This window comes from Podarcis filfolensis, assembly GCF_964270895.1.
Source record: "Podarcis filfolensis genome assembly, chromosome: 2".
Classification (NCBI taxonomy): domain Eukaryota; kingdom Metazoa; phylum Chordata; class Lepidosauria; order Squamata; family Lacertidae; genus Podarcis; species Podarcis filfolensis.
In genome coordinates, this window is record NC_139605.1 from 122,413,152 (window position 1) to 122,430,039 (window position 16,888).

Genomic DNA, 16,888 nt, shown 5'->3' on the forward strand with positions numbered 1-16,888 from the left:
ATTTGTGTGAAGATGCATTTTCTGTCTCACAAGTGGCAAAAAGCCCAACAGGCACCAGAGTGAGCATCTTAGAACATGCCTCAGTATCCACTGCAAGGCACAGGGGTGTCCTGTTCCAAGGCACACAATGTGCAAAGCCACTGAATACGGAAACCACTTGCAGGAGGATTCCCAGGGTCAGGACCGAGGGAGGGAGGGGGCTCTGCAAAATAGACGAATAGGCATACAAACCACACCACTTCTTTTAATAACATTTCTTTATTGAATTCCATTAAGACCCACCCCAGTCCCTCCCCGGAACCCTCCAGCTCTGGAACAAAAGGTGCGCAACGTTAGCTGCACCGGGTGGCAATCCTTGCCACACAGCAGGTGGGATCAACGCTTCATCACTTTGCTTTCGCTCGTCTCCGACACCACTTTGCCATCGATGATCTTGGTGGTGTGGATCTTCTGAGTAGTTTGCATGGTGCTTTCCAGTAATGCATCTTTCAGGCTGAAGAGAGACAGAAGACACCGACAATGAACATGAGACACTGCTGCCACTTCCTTGTTACCTCCTGGGGAAATCCAGTCATCTTAAGCCAATTTAAGGTGGTTTAAGCAGCCCAACCTGAAGCCTCATGGGCCTAGGGGTCGCAAGGCCAGGACCAGTGACAATCCATTTTGGCAAGTGTACTTGGGAGTCTAGAATTTGTCTATCATGAAAGGATGTCCTAGAACTTAAGAATAGAACTGTGCACAAGGTTCATCTCAAGTTGCTAAGACTGACCTGTGGCTTCCACTTAACAGGTCTACTCTTAAGTACTGTAAAAGTAAATCTCCTCTGGCATTAGTGAGCATCACACCTTCTATCCTAATTCAGTCAAGACACACACTTTAAAAGAACATTAAGAGCCCTGCTGAAGCAGACCCAAGGCTTATCAAGTCCAGCATCCTTTCTCATCCTCATTGGCCAACCAGGTACCTACAGGAAGCCCAAAAGCAAGACAGTACAATAGCCCTCTCCTGCCATTGTTCCCCCATGCTTGGCAGCTGGAGGCATCGAGGGGTGTGTGTTTCTGATCCCGAAGGTAGCATATAGCCATTGTGACTAGAAGCAGTTTCCCCTCCAAGATTGGGAAATGATGTTCCAGAGCTTACAGAGAAAGAGCAGGGAAAGGGCCACATACACCAGAGCTATGGTGATCTATAGAACATCTGTGTCTAGCTTGGGAGAGCCCAGATGACCAGTCCTGTGTTTTTGCCCCAGAAAGATGAAAGAATGAAAAGCTCACTTGAACTCATCTCCGCCCTCCAGCAGGGTTCTGTAGGTATTGATCTCAGCCTCCAGCTTGTCTTTGATGTTCAGCAGAGCCTGATATTCCTCTGCCTGGCGCTGGACATCGCTCCGCATCTGTGCCAGTTCGGCCTCGGTCCGCAGCAATAGCCCATTGAGGTGCTCCATCTGCATGCCGTAGCGGCTCTCCACTTCAAGAAGGTTTCCTTCCAGATTGGCTTTCTGTAGAGAGAATAAAAAAGGGGACAGGATTGGGGATCAGGGTCATTGCTTGCTAAGCCAACAACACTTTGATTGTTCTTAGGTGGTATTTCCATCCCATACACTCCATATATTGCCTCCGTTTCAGGAACAGGCGGCACCTTTGCTTTACGAAATAATTCCATGCAGAGTGCCTCTCTCTCAATACAGAACTTAAAACACTAACAAGGCACCACAAACAAGCAAGCGCTACATTACTATATTACTATGCTCAGGAACGGGGGCCCCTTTCAGCCCAAAGGCCCTATTCCTTTCTGGGCAACCTTCCAAGGTGGTCACATCTGGGGGTTTGGCCAGACACCCACCCCCACTGCCATCCAGGCAAGGAACAGCTATTATCACACATTCCAGCCTGGTAAATATCCCTAGAGGAGGGCAAGGTGAGGGGGCTTGGTCTGGGCAGATTCCCAAGAGCCAGGCAGAGAGCTCCAAAGGGCCACATAGCTCCCTGGACTGAGGCTCCCCACCCCTGCAATATTTGGAATGATAGGTGAAGATCGTACCAGGTTGCGCAGAGACTCCAGCTCAATTTCCAGTGTTTGGACGTTGCGGCGCAACTCAGTGACAGTAGCACGGCCGGTCTCAATCTCCTTGGTATTCTGGGTGATCATGACGGTGCTCTCAGTGATCTAATGGAAAGGTGGGAAGAAATATTATTCTTCATGAGGACAGTCAGGGTTATAGTTCTGGGGACAGTAACCTCTCTCTTGTTGTAAAAACCCTGAAATGCTATGGGGGCATGTCAGGATCAAGCTGCAAAAGTTATTCTGCTCACCTGCTGGCTCCAGTACTTGTCCAAATCCTCAAGGTTCTTCTGAGCCAAGGTGTCATACTGTGCCCGGATTTCAGCCATTATCTTGCCCAGATCCTGTGACTTGGGAGCATCTACTTCTACTGTCAGTCCTGAGTTGGCAATCTGGGACTGTAGCGCATTGACTTCCTAGCAAGGGAAGAGGAGGCATAAAATGAGCACAGACTCTGAAGCTGCTGTGTGTCCCAAATGTGCAAAGCCATTGATTCCATTCATGACAGGCCCCAGTCAGTATCTCCCATCAAACTATTGCCACCTCCATCTTGTCTTTGCCCAGTGACCACAGTAGAGACTTACATCTTGGTGGTTCTTCTTCAGGAAGATCAGTTCTTCTTTGAGGGCCTCAATGTCACCTTCCAGCTGAAGGCGGCTCATATTGGTATCATCAATGACTTTGCGGAGGCCATTAATGTCACTCTCCACAGACTGACGAATGGCCAGCTCAGCCTCAAACCTGGGTGACAGGGAAGAAGGAATGAGGTCTTCACAATAATCAGTTTGCAAACAGATGTGCACACTGGTGATGGGGGGATTAATTCAGAGTGTAAGAAGCAGGGGTGTGCACATGCCGTGAATGATCCTAGGTAAATGCACAAAAAGTGCAGGTGAATGAAGAATTCGGCTTCTTGATTTTTATTTTGAAGTTTCTAGCCCTTATTGACTCTAAATATATGCTTGAAAACATGTAATGCCTGCTGACAGTTTAGAGGCCAAAGAGGTTGCTGGGTAAGATCTCCACTGGTTAAGGGTGGATATTTGGTGCTTTATACCGCTCCTTGTCCCTCTTCTGGGATTAGCAAAACCAGAATAAATTCATGCATGCAAAATGCTAAATAAAATAGTGTACAAATTTTGCAGAATTCAGAGAAATTGTGCAAATTTGTTGAATATGCATAATCTATGCAGGTTGGGGGATTAATCTTTTCTTGGCACAAAATTTACAGATTTTTTTTTAAAAAGCACTCTGGAATACTTGTGGTCAGGAGTGGGGCCTTCCAGATATTGCTGGATTACAGCGCCCATCGAGAACATTGGTCATGCTTTTGGGGGCTGGTGGGCTGGGAGTCCAACAACAGTTCTCCCACTCACTCAGTGCCTGGTTCCTTTAAACCCGGACTTTACAGGATTACCCAAAGTCTTCTCAGCCCAGTGAATGAGTCTATGCCTTCCTTTGTCTGGACAGATGCATGGCTATCCATTAAAACCCCAGTGTCATCCAATGATTTCCCCACTTAAATGCCCTCCACTCTGTTTTTTGGCAGCTATGGACTGTTAAGAGGGAATGCATAGAAAGGGCCTAGCAGGTGACCCCCATCTGCCTGATATTGCTCGCTACTCAAATGGCCTCATTCCACTGGAGACAGAAATTACCACTGGAACCGGGACTCATTGAGATTGAATGCAAGGTGCTCTGGAAGCAAACCAGAGTCCTGCACAACATCACATAGGCAGGGATGGAGGAGACCCACTGGCCTTTGTGTTCCTCCCTTTCTGATATCTGTAGGCTTTATACATGCCTACCGCCCCATGGAAAAAGAAGAGTTAGAGGTGGCTGCTGCTTTTGCTCTAACTACAGATATCATCATCATTAATTAAATTAATATACTGCCCTTCATCCAAAGATCACAGGGCAGTTTACAACATAAAAATATGAAATGACACACATATAGAGATAGTGATACTTTACACCCCAAGGCAGTCTTTCTCAACCTTGTGTCCCCAGATGAGGGACCACAATTCACCTTTTCCCTGACCATTGACCTTACTGAATTTGGATGATGAAAGTTGTAGACCAACAACATCTGGGGAAAGGTGTTGGGAAAGACTGCTCTAAGGTCCCAAAGCGATAAAATAATAGAATCAGAGTTGGAAGGGAACATGGGGGTCATTTAGTCCAACTCCCTGCAATGCAGCAATATTTTGCCCAATGTGGGACTCGAACCCATAACCCCGAGTCTCATGTTCTCCAGAGACGGGCCTCTGGAGGGATCCCAGGACCAAACAGGACCAACAAGAAGAAAATCCACTCACTTTACACGGAAGTCATCAGCAGCCAACCTGGCATTGTCAATCTGCAGAACAATGCGAGCGTTATCCACTGTCTGGTCAAAGATCTGAGGACAGAAAGGAAGCACAAAACTTAGTAATTAATGTAGTGTGTGAAAGACATATACCAGCCTTTAGAAGAGTTGTCAACTGTCCGGAAAAAAGGGCACAACCAGTCATTGCTTCTCCAACAGCAGCTTGAGCCGAATAAACTTTCAAGTTTCATCATCAAGGCAAACATCACCTGCTAACATCTGCAAACTGGGGTGCTGTTCAAAGGAAGAGGAGCAGGGACTGAAATAAAAGTTGGCAACCCTCATCCTTAAGCCAACTGATCTTGGAGTAAGTTGGTGTCACTCAAAAATTATTTTCCCAGCCTTATGCCAAGGACTGCCAACTTCCTCTTTGTTTCTGGTCTAGTGAAGGCTAATGCAACCTGAATCTACTGATTTCCTGCCAGCCTACACAAATCCCATTGTTTGCTTAAGCCAACACAGGTGCAATTCACCTTCCCAGTTCCCAAGGCAACAAGAGGAGGAGAGATTCTTAAAGGGACACCTCTCCATTTAAGAAAGTGGGTGAGACAACCACCTTCTTTCCTTTGCAAGTAGAAGCACAAGGACAAAATGGTTTCCTTGCCTTCCCAACATGATGCATCCTAGCCCACCTGTAATCTCGGATGTTGATGCATCCCCAAAGCATAGATTCTACTTCACTGCAGTTCTGTGACTGATTCTTTAAATTCAGTGACTCTTGGCCTTTCCCTCTCTGCCTCTCATGTGAAAATGGCCCTGCTTCTTCTCTGTAGGAAATCCTGCTTGTTTAAAGAAGCCCTTTGTTCTTAGCAGGAACAGGTAACAGGGAAGGTTGTGAGGATAAGCTCTCTGGCCATTGGGTGTGCTCCAGGCAAGGTTTACAACCTTGAGGTGTAAACTATGAGGGACTTAAATGTGCTCTGGTTTCACCACCATCCTGTCGGCAGCTGCCTGGAGAACATGTAAGGCTGCAAGTGTCCCATGGTGGCCTCACAAAAGCAAATGCGGACCATGCCTGGCATAGAAGCCTGGTTTTGAGTTTGTTTTTTTAAGGGAACTTTCTCTCTCCTTGTGTTTTGGGGAAGGGGCATTGCTTCTGGAAATGCATCCCTCCCCCATGCGCGTTCCCAGGAGACCTTCCCTGCACCTCTTTCATCTTCTGCACCTGCAGCTGTGGCCTCTAACCCAGCCCCTTTCCCTTTTGTTCCATTCACCTGCTCTCACCAGGTGCTAAAGTCGTTTCCACTGTTATCCTTTTGTGTGCACACTTTGTTTGCTGATTGACTATACATGACTCACGAGAACAAACATACTTTTTTATAATTAATCTACCCTCAGTCATTCTTCCCAGCACACAATTGTCCTTTGAACCCAACTGCTATAGCCTCTGGGTGTTGGTTTCCCGCCTCACAAGGTTCCAGTGTCCCAGAAGTCACAGGGCATGATGGAAATGGAAGGTTCAGAAGCCTTTTCACCCACTGCTATGTGTGCATGTTAGGATGAAGCTTTGCATGTGGATTTTGCATGTTCATGCGGCAGTGGGGACCAGAACAAGATCTGTACATTTCAGTGCTCCCCTTATCTATAAACTGCTTATTCAAAGGATCCCCAAGTGCTAGACAACACAGCACAAACAGGTGCCGCCACACTGAAAGTGCCACTCCCCACAGATTTGGAGTGTATATCGTATGCGTGGTACTTGCAGGAGGGCATGCTTTGCACACTGAAGAGGCAAGGCAGGCATATGGGGAGGGTGGGCAAGTAAACTGCTCCCAAACTGTAGTTTAAAATGGGAATTTCAGATGTTGTATTGCTTGCATGACAAACTACACCTACTAAGGCTGTGTATACACCATGCATTTAAAGCTCCCCCCCCAAAAAAATCCTGGGAATTGTAGCTTAAGGGGGCTGGGAATCGTAACTCTGTGAAGGATTCTCTGGGGGAAACAACATGCTTTAACTATATGGGGCATAGGTAGTCTTACATTCCTTCTTCTAACTGGTGTTTTAAAAGGCACAGGAGCTCTGTCCTCTATTGCATTTGGCCACCCCTGTAAAAGGCACAGAAACCGACGGAGGTGGCTTCTTGTCCGTGTCACATTCAAGTTCTCAGTTTTGGAGTGGAGCCTCAACTCTCAGTTTTAACTAGAACCAGGGCAGTTTTAACTAGAGCCTTAGACCCTAAACCTGTTTTGTGTTTGAAAAATATCGACCTTGGTAGCTTAGTCAGTCAAGCATGAGACTCTTAATTTCAGGGTTGTGGGTTCCAGCCCCAGGTTGGGCAAAAAGGTTCCTGCATTGCAGGAGGTTGGACTAGATGACCCTCATGGTCCCTTTCCAACTCTACCATTCTATGATTCGATGCCTTTTCTCGCAGTGGCAGTAAAACATGAGATATTAATTACTTGTTCACTTTGTACAGCACTGTCTCCTCCGGATGCTGTTGCTGGACTCCCAGCCAGCATGGCCAATGGCAAGCGATGATGGGATCTGTATTCTGGCCACAGCTGGAGGGTCACAAGTTCCCCTCCCCTGGTATTTTTTGTTGAGCCATCTTCTCTGGCAGCATAGTGCTTCCTTGTTATGACCTATGACTAAATATAAATTATTTGACTTGTATTGGGGTGGGTGGGAGGTTAGAGTGTCTTTTCCTCCCTACTGAGTAAGCCAGACTGACTCTTACTATTGGTTACCTGCTTCTTTCGTCCCTCCTTAATAAGCTTTTTGTGCCTTTACAGATGCACAACTGCCTGGATTTTTGCAGACTTCCCCTGTCCCTCTGTTCTTGCTTATCCATGTTAGAAGAAAAGCTTCAGTTGCTTTCTATGTAGTGCACAACTGATCTCAGTGCAAGGGAGTATAGGCAGAGGAAAAGAAGTGGATAACTCTAGCCCCACAGACAGAAAGACAATGGGGTTTACAGGAATGAATTAGGGGGGCGAGAGTGAATCCCGCACACACAACCTTTTTGGAAAGGACGCGCTGCAGCTGCCTGCAATTGCTAACGTGGCAATGATTAGCCCATAGTCTGGTTCATGATTGACCTGTGTGTGCACATGCAGCTACTGAACCAGGAATCACTCCTGGTCATGAAACTCTTAGGAAGGAACAAGAGCTAGGTTTATGATAGGAGCAAGTGGAGTGGTTTTCTGCCTCTTTGTATGGGTTGTCTGCTACCTTCCCCCGACCTCCTGCTTCCACATGGGTCCTGTGCAGAAATTCAAAACGTGAAGCTACATTATTGGAAACACTTCACCTGTTGAACTGTCAGGAAGCAGTTAAACAGAATACAAGAGCAGCAAATCTAGACCCGTAACAGGATACCACTGGGAATGGAGTGCTCTCCTGATGTAGAGGTGTGTTCTCCTATCCAAGGATTAATTTCAAAAATTAAAATCACTGGAACTCACACTTCCATGGTACCACACTCTTAAGTTATTGGGATCTTAAATCCTATCCAAAGACCTACACGTATTGACTGAGCATACTTGGGGGCGAGAAGGGCAATCCTCACATGCCCCAAAGCACCCTTTCCGCTTTTATGAAAGCCTGGTTTCAAGGGCTGCTGAGCTCCGGTTCATATCAAGACTGATACATACAATAGTTTCCCTATACATTCCATACAATAATATCCTCAATTTTTTTTTAAAGAAAAAACCCAAAATGGTTAACTGTTTTTGCACCTAGCATACCTGGCATATGAACAAGAAGGGGGGGCTTGGGTTACAGAGACGTTTGAAGGGAAGCTACCAGCTGAATTAGCAGAAAATAAATACTTTGGTGGATGCTTATGAAATCCTGAATAGCACTGCTGACCTCATGAATGGAAGAAAATTAGTGATTATCATTTCAAAACTATCGGCTAAGTTCCAGGCATTCTCTCTTCTCCACCATCAATTTGTGCCAATGTGGGGGGGTTTTTTGCAGTTTGGGTTGCCAACCTTTCAAATAGTTTCTGTAGCTATGCCTTTAACAGTGGCTTGATATGCACGAATTAGCAGCGGATATGGTTTCCCTCTATGGTTTGCTCTCTCTCGGTATATTCAAACCACTGTTAAAAGCTGAGTTTCAGGGATGGTTTGAAAATCTGGCAACACAGTTTGTGGTTAACACTAGGCGGCCTCTTAGTGGCTGTCTAAAGAAAACACAGTAAGCTAGTGGGAGGAAGCTGAAGCTGAAAGCTAATGGCCTCTGGCCACATCAGACAAAGCTGGGCTTCTATATTGCATGGAGCAAAGATCCATTCTTGTACCGGCCGCCGGGAAGATGCATGTGCAAAGGGCAAATTCTAATGGGGATCAAACCATGTCACTTCTGGAGAGGCACTGACTTAGTCTCCTTTACCTTCTCTGAACCTGACACCGACTGGGTTTAAACCCTACATTCTTTTCAAGGTTGGAGCTCAGCTCTGGAACATATAAAGTTATGTTATGTACGGAGAAGAAAGTGCATCGGGGCATGTGCCAGGTGCCTTTCACCCCCGGAACAGTTCCAGCTACTTTTAACTACTCCTTGATTGTTGTTTTCTACTGAGCTACTAAGCTTGCATCTTTTAGTTTTGCAAACCTCCTCGCCGTAAACTTGGCTCACGGGCTGCGGCCTTGGCGGGGATTAAGGGCGGCGAGGGGTTCTCAGCCTGCATGTACTCGGCGCCCCCGGCCTCTCCGGTAGCGGAGGCAGGCTGCTCTCGGCGCCCCCCCCCCCGCTCACCTGATTCTTCAGGTCCTCGATGAGCTCGAAGTAGCGGCTCCAGTCGCGGGTGCTGGGCCCTTTCTTCTCCAGGTGCTCTCGGATCTGGATCTCCAGCCGGCGGTTCTCGGCCTCCAGGCTGCGCACCTTCTCCAGGTAGCTGGCCAGGCGGTCGTTCAGGTCCTGCATGGTCTCCTTCTCGTTGTGGACCGCGCCGGAGCCCGAGAGGGAGAGCGAGAAGCCGCTGCCTCCATAGCCGCCGCCGCCGCCGCCCCCGACGTAGCTGGAGCCCAGGCTGGACGACCGCGAGACGGAGATCCTCGAGCCCGAGCCGCCGGCCCCGGCGTAGACGCTGGCCGCGCTGGCCACCGGCCCGAATCGCACCGAGCCCCCGACGGGCCGGTACGAGCTGGAGTAGACGCTGGACTTGGAGTAACTCATGGCGGCGACGGGGCAAGAGGAGGCCGACTGCGCTGCGGGCTGCGAGGGGCGAACGGCGGCGCCCGCCTCCCCTCGCGCTTTATAGTGCCGGCGGGCGCGAGGGCGGGCCTGGCCGGCGCCCACACGCCCCACCTCCGCCGGGCGCTGCGCGGAAGGGGCGGCCGGGAACCGACGCCCCCAATTCGCTTCCAAGAAGGAGCGACGGCGCGTCCACTCCGGTTTTCGCAGGAAGGAACCGAGGCGTGTCCGCGCCTTCGAAAGGCTTCGGCCATCGCATCCAAGGGCTTCTCGCCGCAAGCCGAATGCGTTTTGCAAGGTGTTAAGAAGCGCCCCTTACTCCTCCGCCTCCTTACTCCCTCTCCAAAACTTACGAACCCCGAAATTTGGGACACCCTCCAAACCTTTTGTGGGGCGAACCCCGCGTTTTGTAGGACCACCAACTGAATAATTGATACATCACACCGGGGGTCGTAGTATCAATTACTCAGGGGTTTTTTGGGGGGGAGGATCTACAACGGGTGCCAACCTGAATAAAATATTGGAGGGGGGCATATCGCGTGACACGCTGCACGCACACCATTTGAATGGTAATGCCCATCAACTTTTGGGGCCAGTGCCCCCTCAAATGTTTTACTGGGGGACTGAAGACCCCTCAGCCCCAGAAGTTGGCTCCGATCTGCAGAGTGCAGGGTTTTTGCTACAAAACTTTGACACAAGTTTGGAGTGAATAGGACAATGTTGGGTTTCTGGGGGATACCTATGACCCCCAGTCTGAGTGTCAATTACCCATATGGGGAGCCCCACAAAACATGGGATTTGCCCTAGAAAAGGTTTGGAGGGGGTCCCAAAGTTCAGGGTTCATAGTTAATGGAGCTGCATTTATTTGGTGGTCCGAATGTGTCTCCTCAGATTCAGCGCCTGGTTTAGCCTTGCTTACCGGGGAGTAAGCCTCACTAAATGCAGTAGGACATGCTTCTGAGTAGACCTGGTTAGGTATCTGCAGCTAAGGAGTAAACCCTACCCGAATCCAGAGTGGAGTCCCTAAGGCGGTTGGAAGGCACCTTGTCCACCTCTTTCCAGCAGCTCCTTCTGCCAAGCTGGTGCCAAACATCTCGCTCTGCTTTCCTTTGGGCCACATCAGGGTGGGCATGGAAGGAAAGAAGGATGGAAGGAACATAGGATCATACAATGGGAAGGGACCCTGAGGGTCATCTAGTCCAACCCCCTGCAAGGCAGGAATCTCAACTAAGCCATACAAAAAAAAAGCTCCTTTATAGCTTATTAGACCATTGGTCTATCTAGCTTAGTACTATCTGCACTGACAGGCAGCAGCTCTCCAGGGTTTCACCCCCAGGTCACCCCCAGCCCCACCTGGGGCTTGAACCAGGGGCCTTCTGCACACAAGACAGGTGCTCTACTGCTGATCCATGACCCTTAAAGGGAGGAATTGCTGTTTGGAAGGATCTGTGTTGGTACATTGTGGCAACATTTCACAATCCTGTAAAAGCCTTTGCTGCAGGTGAGGGTGGGGCTAGATCTGGCTCCTTCCTCCAGCGTTATCAGAGCCCCACGAGGCAGCACGGATTTCATAACCCTAAAGCTACGTTGGACTTTGTAAGGGCGTTTCTGCCCAGAAACACCCTGTGCTCTCTTGTGTTGGTTTCTTTAGCATTAAACCACCAGACCTGCCACCTGGTGTCCTCCCAAAGGCTTTCTCACTGAGTGGTCTTCAGCTGTTTGTTCTACAACAGTGATCCATGCAACGGTCACCTCCAGGCTTGACTACTGTAATTCGCTCTACGCGGGGCTGCCCTTGAAGCTGTCCCAGAAACTCCAGTGGGTGCAAAATGCTGCAGCGAGGCTCCTCATGGGGTCTCTGCCATGGGAGCATATTCACCCAGTGCTCCCGGTGGAGTACAGGGTCAGATTTAAGGTGCTGCTTTTGACCTTTAAAGCCCTTCACGGCCTAGGACCCTCGTACCTACGGGACTGCCTCTCCCGGTATGCCCCACGGAGAGCCTCAAGGTCCATAAATAGCAACACCCTAGTGGTCCCGGGCCCTAAGGAAGTTAGATTGGCCTCAACCAGAGCCAGGGCCTTTTCAACTCTAGCTCCGGCCTGGTGGAACGCTCTGCCTCATGAGACCAGGGCTCTGCAGGATCTGATTTCTTTCCGCAGGGCCTGTAAGACAGAGTTGTTCTGCCTGGCCTTTGGCTTGGAGCCAATTTGATTCCCCCCACCTTTCTTTTTTCTTTTCCTTTCTCCTCCTGCAATGAGGCTGCATTTTAATATTTTAATGTTTCAATATTTTAATTGTTGTATTTTAATCTTGTTTTTAAGTTGCATTCATTCAACTTGTTTTTATTATTGCTTGTTAGCCGCCCTGAGCCCGGCCTTGGCTGGGGAGGGCGGGGTATAAATAAAAAGTATTATTATTATTATTATTATGACATCTCCCATCATCCCCAACCATGGACCATGCTGGCTGTGATGGAAGGTAGTTGCTGCCCAGAACCTCTGGAGGGCACCAGGTTGGAGGAAGCTGTTGTAGATTCTCCATCAGCAGACCTGATTGGTGGTGAAGCAAGATTTCCCCCCTCTTGTTAGTACAGCAAATTCAGTTGTGAAGGCTGAGGTCACACATCTTCAAGCCTCCTCCAAATCTCTCCATAGAGTTTATGTAACTCAAAACAGTTACAGTGGTGCCTCCGGTTGCAGACGGGATCCGTTCTGGAGCTCCAGTCGGATCCTGAGGTTTTTGCAACCAGAGGTGCTTGTTCTGCACATGCGCACGGTGCGGTAGAGCACTTCTGCGCATGCGTGCACGACGAAACCCAGGAAAATACTACCAGGTTTGCCGCGTGCGTATCCTGAAGGATACATAACCAGAGTTGCTCGTAAGTAGAGGTACCACTGTATTTCCCATTTTGATTCAACTCTCATCTCCAGATTCACTGGATCACTCAGAAACATCTCCCAGCACCTAATTTTGAGGACAAATCCTGCATTCTATACTGCAGCTCAGTTAATACAGAAAAAGAATGTGAACTAATTCCTTTGAGCACACGCAGAGTGCTTTTCCCAAGGAGGGCTTCAGGCTTTTGTGGACCTGTGAGCAGGATACCGTAAGTAGACCCCTCAAGCCCGCATTCACTCTGCCCACCCATGGTGGGACTTTCACCTGGGTATCTCCAAAAAGGAGGACCAAAGAAGGTACAGATTGATGAAACTTTTTTAGGAACAATTACTATAATTAAGTAAAATTATCATTGGGAAGACTGTGGCTAGATGATGTGTAGGCCGTTTCCGAGCACAATTCAAAGTGTTGGTGCTGACCTTTAAAGCCCTAAACAGCCTCAGCCCAGTATTCCTGAAGGAGCGTCTCCACCCCCATCATTCAGCCCGGACACTGAGGTCCAGCTCCGGGGGTCTTCTGGTGGTTCCCTCACTGCAAGAAGTGAAATTACAGGGAACCAGGCAGAGGGCCTTCTCGGTGGTGGCGCCCGCCCTGTGGAATGCCCTCCCAGCAGATGTCAAGGAAATAAACAACTATCTGATGTTTAGAAGACACTTTAATTGTATTTTTAATCTTTTGTTGGAAGCCGCCCAGAGTGGCTGGGGAAACCCAGCTAGATGGATGGGGTATAAATAAATTATTATTATTATTATTATTATTATTATTATTATTATTATTATTATTATAGGCCTGCTCAGCCTTCTCTCCAGGTGCAATGCTAGCTGTTGATGGGCAAGTGCAAATGCCACACATCTGATCTTTCCCTTGATCTTTACAGGTTTCTTTATTTTTGAACCGGTCTTGGATCAGATTGCCCTTCAAACACTGCCATATGTAAAGCATTATTCCCATTTATTACATTTTCAATACTGCCCTTTCTCCAGAAGGAGCCCAAGGCCACCTAAGCTCATGGTAGCTTAGGGCAGAGGGAGAGGAGGAGATGGACGGGGCAGCAGGGGGTACTCCAGGCAGCGTACTTGGGGCTGATGCGAGTTGTAATCTGAAGCAGCTGGAGAATGCTGGGCTGGCAAAGCTAAGAACAAAGACATGAGAGGAGCCTGCTGGATCAGGCCAGTGGCCCCTCCAGGCCAGCATCCTGCTCTCACCCTGGCCAACCAGATGCCAGTGGGAAACCTACAAGCAGGATCCGAGCACCAGAGCCCTCCCCCCTCCTGTGGTTTCCAGTGACTGGTACTCAGAAGAATTGCTGCCTCCAGCTGTGGGGGCAGAGCAGAGCCATCGTGGCTGGGAGCCATGAATTTGTCTAGTCTTCTTTTAAAGCCCTCTAAGTTGGTGGCCCTCACTGCCTCCTGTGGGAGGGAGTTCCATAGTTTAACGATATGCGCGTGGAGAAGTACTATCCCTTAGCACTGCCTATGATTAGGAGATGCCAGTATTATTATTATTTATAATGTGTACAGTTGTTTGCTTCTATTATAGTACCCTTAAGAAGGAACTATACAGTTCAAAGGACTTAAGGTCATTCTCCCCCGCCCCCAACAACAAACTGGTCTTCTACAATGCTCTCCCGGTGGTTCTTTCCACCTCCTTTTTAAGCTATGGATTGGTTGGTTCAAGTTTACTTGTTTCTGGTCCAGTGGCAGCTAGCCAAATGCTTCTGGGAAGCCTGTGAGCGCAGTAGGAGAGCATCTCGCTGCCCCATCATTGTCCCCATCACCGGATGTTCAAAGGTGTGCTGCCTCTGAATGTGGGGATTCCATCCAGCAGTCAAGGGGCCCGTCCAGAGGACAGATTTATTGTGCATTCTTCCCCACTTGCTTGTACAAAGTTTACGTGGAGGTTAGATTATATCTGGCCTTTGTCGAGCATTTCTTCCGGTCCGTTTGTTGGGAGACTATGTTGGGAGTCCCTTTTTCCAAGAAAGTGCACTTGTCATGCTAGGGTGGCAGAGCACTTTAATCCACTTTAATTGCACTAATTAAATTTCCCGGTATGTGATTGAATCCCTTCTGCAAAATGCTGATAATCTGGAGGTGCCTATAGCCAGATATCTGCATACATGGGCAGCCACTGGGGCAAGCACTGTCCCAGAAAGAGGAGACAGCTGAGTGCCATTTTGATGGTAGGTTGCCATTTTCTCCCTACCCCCCCCTAAACTCCCTGACTCTTTTTGCCTTGTGGAACTTTCTCATTGGCTCTTCCATTGTGGCATGTCAGCCTATGAGAACCTGAATGGGGAGTTTCTCTGACTGGAAACTTCAGCTGCCCACTGTTTATAGATTCCAATGAGGACTGAATGTACAGATTGAGAGAGGCCTTATAATTGCTCCTGAATTTATGGCACTGCACAAAGCCATAACACATCACAACTAATGATCTTAAATGGGCCATTGACAACATACCTGTCTTTGTTAAGCCAGTGAATTGTCTTAATTTTCTGCTTCGTACCCAGTTCAGTATTTTCTTGTGTAACAAACCTGTTTTCATGCTTTTGGCTATGAAATGCTCTTGTTACCTACCAGAACCATTACATATACTCAGCATCACACAGGATTATATTGTCTGTGTCCTCTAGGTTTTTTTGTGTGTGTGTTTTGCTTCTAGTTCTTAATGCATGTCAACCTGTGGGTGCACCCAGTGGCGTAGCGTGGGTTGTCAGCACCCGGGGCAAGGCAAGTAATTTGCGCCCCCTAACCCGTGGATTTGTGCCCCCTAACCCTAACCCCCAGATGTTGCGCCCGGTGCGGCCGGCCCCCCTGCACCCCCCACGCTACGCCACTGGGTGCACCTAATGCTCTGGATAGGAATTCTTTTTGCCATGGGCTATTTTTAACTGTCCCTTCTACACCTGTGCATTAACAAACAGCTTCACCTGCAGGCAATAGATGTATCTCCATGTTGCAAAAAGCTTCAGCTGCCAATTACTGTAGCTCAGGCTGTTCTTAAAGGCACAGGAGCAGGGTAGTCCATCTTTTTTCCTGGTCAGTTGGCAACCGTATTTGAGAAAAGACTCCAATCATATGCTTCTTTAAAATGGCCTGCTGTCAGGTCCCATTCATATAAATGTAATTCCTCCCCCACATCCTACTCTTGGTAATTGGGATGTGGGTGGAGAGAGGTAAAGAACCTGTGGACCAGATTTGCCCCAAGGACTGCTGTTGCTGATTCCTTATCAAATAGGAAAAAAATGTTATTCTTTGGGCATTGTAAGAAAAGAAGGTTCTGTGCAACCAGCGGAAAGGAGGGATTGAAGGCGCCAAGGGAATTTAAATTATTTAAAGCTTTGAATATTTATTTAAGTAAAGTTAAAATAAGGAATATTTAAAATAAGGAATATTTAAGTAAAGTTAAAATAAGGAAGATGGTTGGATAGTTTCTCGAAGCTACCAGCATGAGTCTGACCAAACTACGGGAGGCAGTGGAAGACAGAAGTGCCTGGCATGCTCTGGTCCATGGGGTCACGAAGAGTCGGACACGACTAAACGACTAAACAACAACAACAAAATAAGGAAAGACCCTTACCTAAGCTCTTGGAGGAGAGCAGATGACTCAGTGGCCTGACTCTGTTTAAGCAGCATCATACGCGCAAGTCTCTTTTTCGAATGGTATCAGTATTAACGGAGAGGCCAGAAGCAATGTTGGTTTGCAGTCCCTTAATAAAGAACTACTTTACTACTATGCATTGGTCACTACTACCCATTGGCAACCTGAGTCTCTCGAGATGTCCTTGGACTCCAACTCCCTAAAGCCCAAGCCAGCATGTGGTCCAGGATCATGGGAACTGTAGTCTGATAACATCAGCGCCACTAGTTCTCTATCCCTGGGAAGCTACTAGGGTAGACAAGACAAGTTTAACTATTAGTAGGTCTTAATAGCTGACCCAAATGTTAGGCCAATGATGACTATGGGTGACCAATAGGAGGGTGGTTGATCCTGCCTCTTGGCTTCAACACTTGCTGGCCATTTTTGTTGTGCAATTGGAAGAGAAATTGGGAAGGAAGATTCTCACAAGGTGTGCCAAATAGGTAGCTAGGCATAAGTGGGCAGGATATTGTGAGAGGTATGTGAGAGGTACAGTGGTACCTCGGGTTACAGACGCTTCAGGATGAGAACAGAAATCGTGCTCCGGTGGCGTGGCAGCAGCAGGAGGCCCCATTAGCTAAAGTGGTACCTCAGGTTAAGAACAGTTTCAGGTTAAGAACAGACCTCCGGAACGAATTAAGTTCTTAACCCGAGGTACCATTGTATATTTTTTACTAGCCAACTTGTTAAGTGCAGGTGACTAGTAATTTTACAAACCTTTATCATGCCTACTCAAAACTACTAGTTGCAACCTTGCAAGTCTTGCTTCA

At 48.1% G+C, this 16,888-nt stretch overlaps 1 protein-coding gene across 1 annotated transcript; it reads right to left on the minus strand.

The window, feature by feature from the left end:
• Nucleotides 1-239: 239 nt before the first annotated feature.
• On the minus strand, nucleotides 240-10,645 carry KRT18 (keratin 18). Its single transcript, XM_083599797.1, has 7 exons — nucleotides 9,140-10,645; nucleotides 4,380-4,462; nucleotides 2,646-2,802; nucleotides 2,313-2,477; nucleotides 2,041-2,166; nucleotides 1,275-1,498; nucleotides 240-493 (listed from the first exon to the last, which is right to left on the minus strand). The coding sequence occupies exons 1-7, from the start codon at nucleotides 9,557-9,559 to the stop codon at nucleotides 376-378; spliced, it is 1,293 nt and encodes a 430-aa protein (XP_083455923.1). The 5' UTR covers nucleotides 9,560-10,645; the 3' UTR covers nucleotides 240-375.
• Between the last annotated feature and the right edge of the window lie 6,243 nt (nucleotides 10,646-16,888).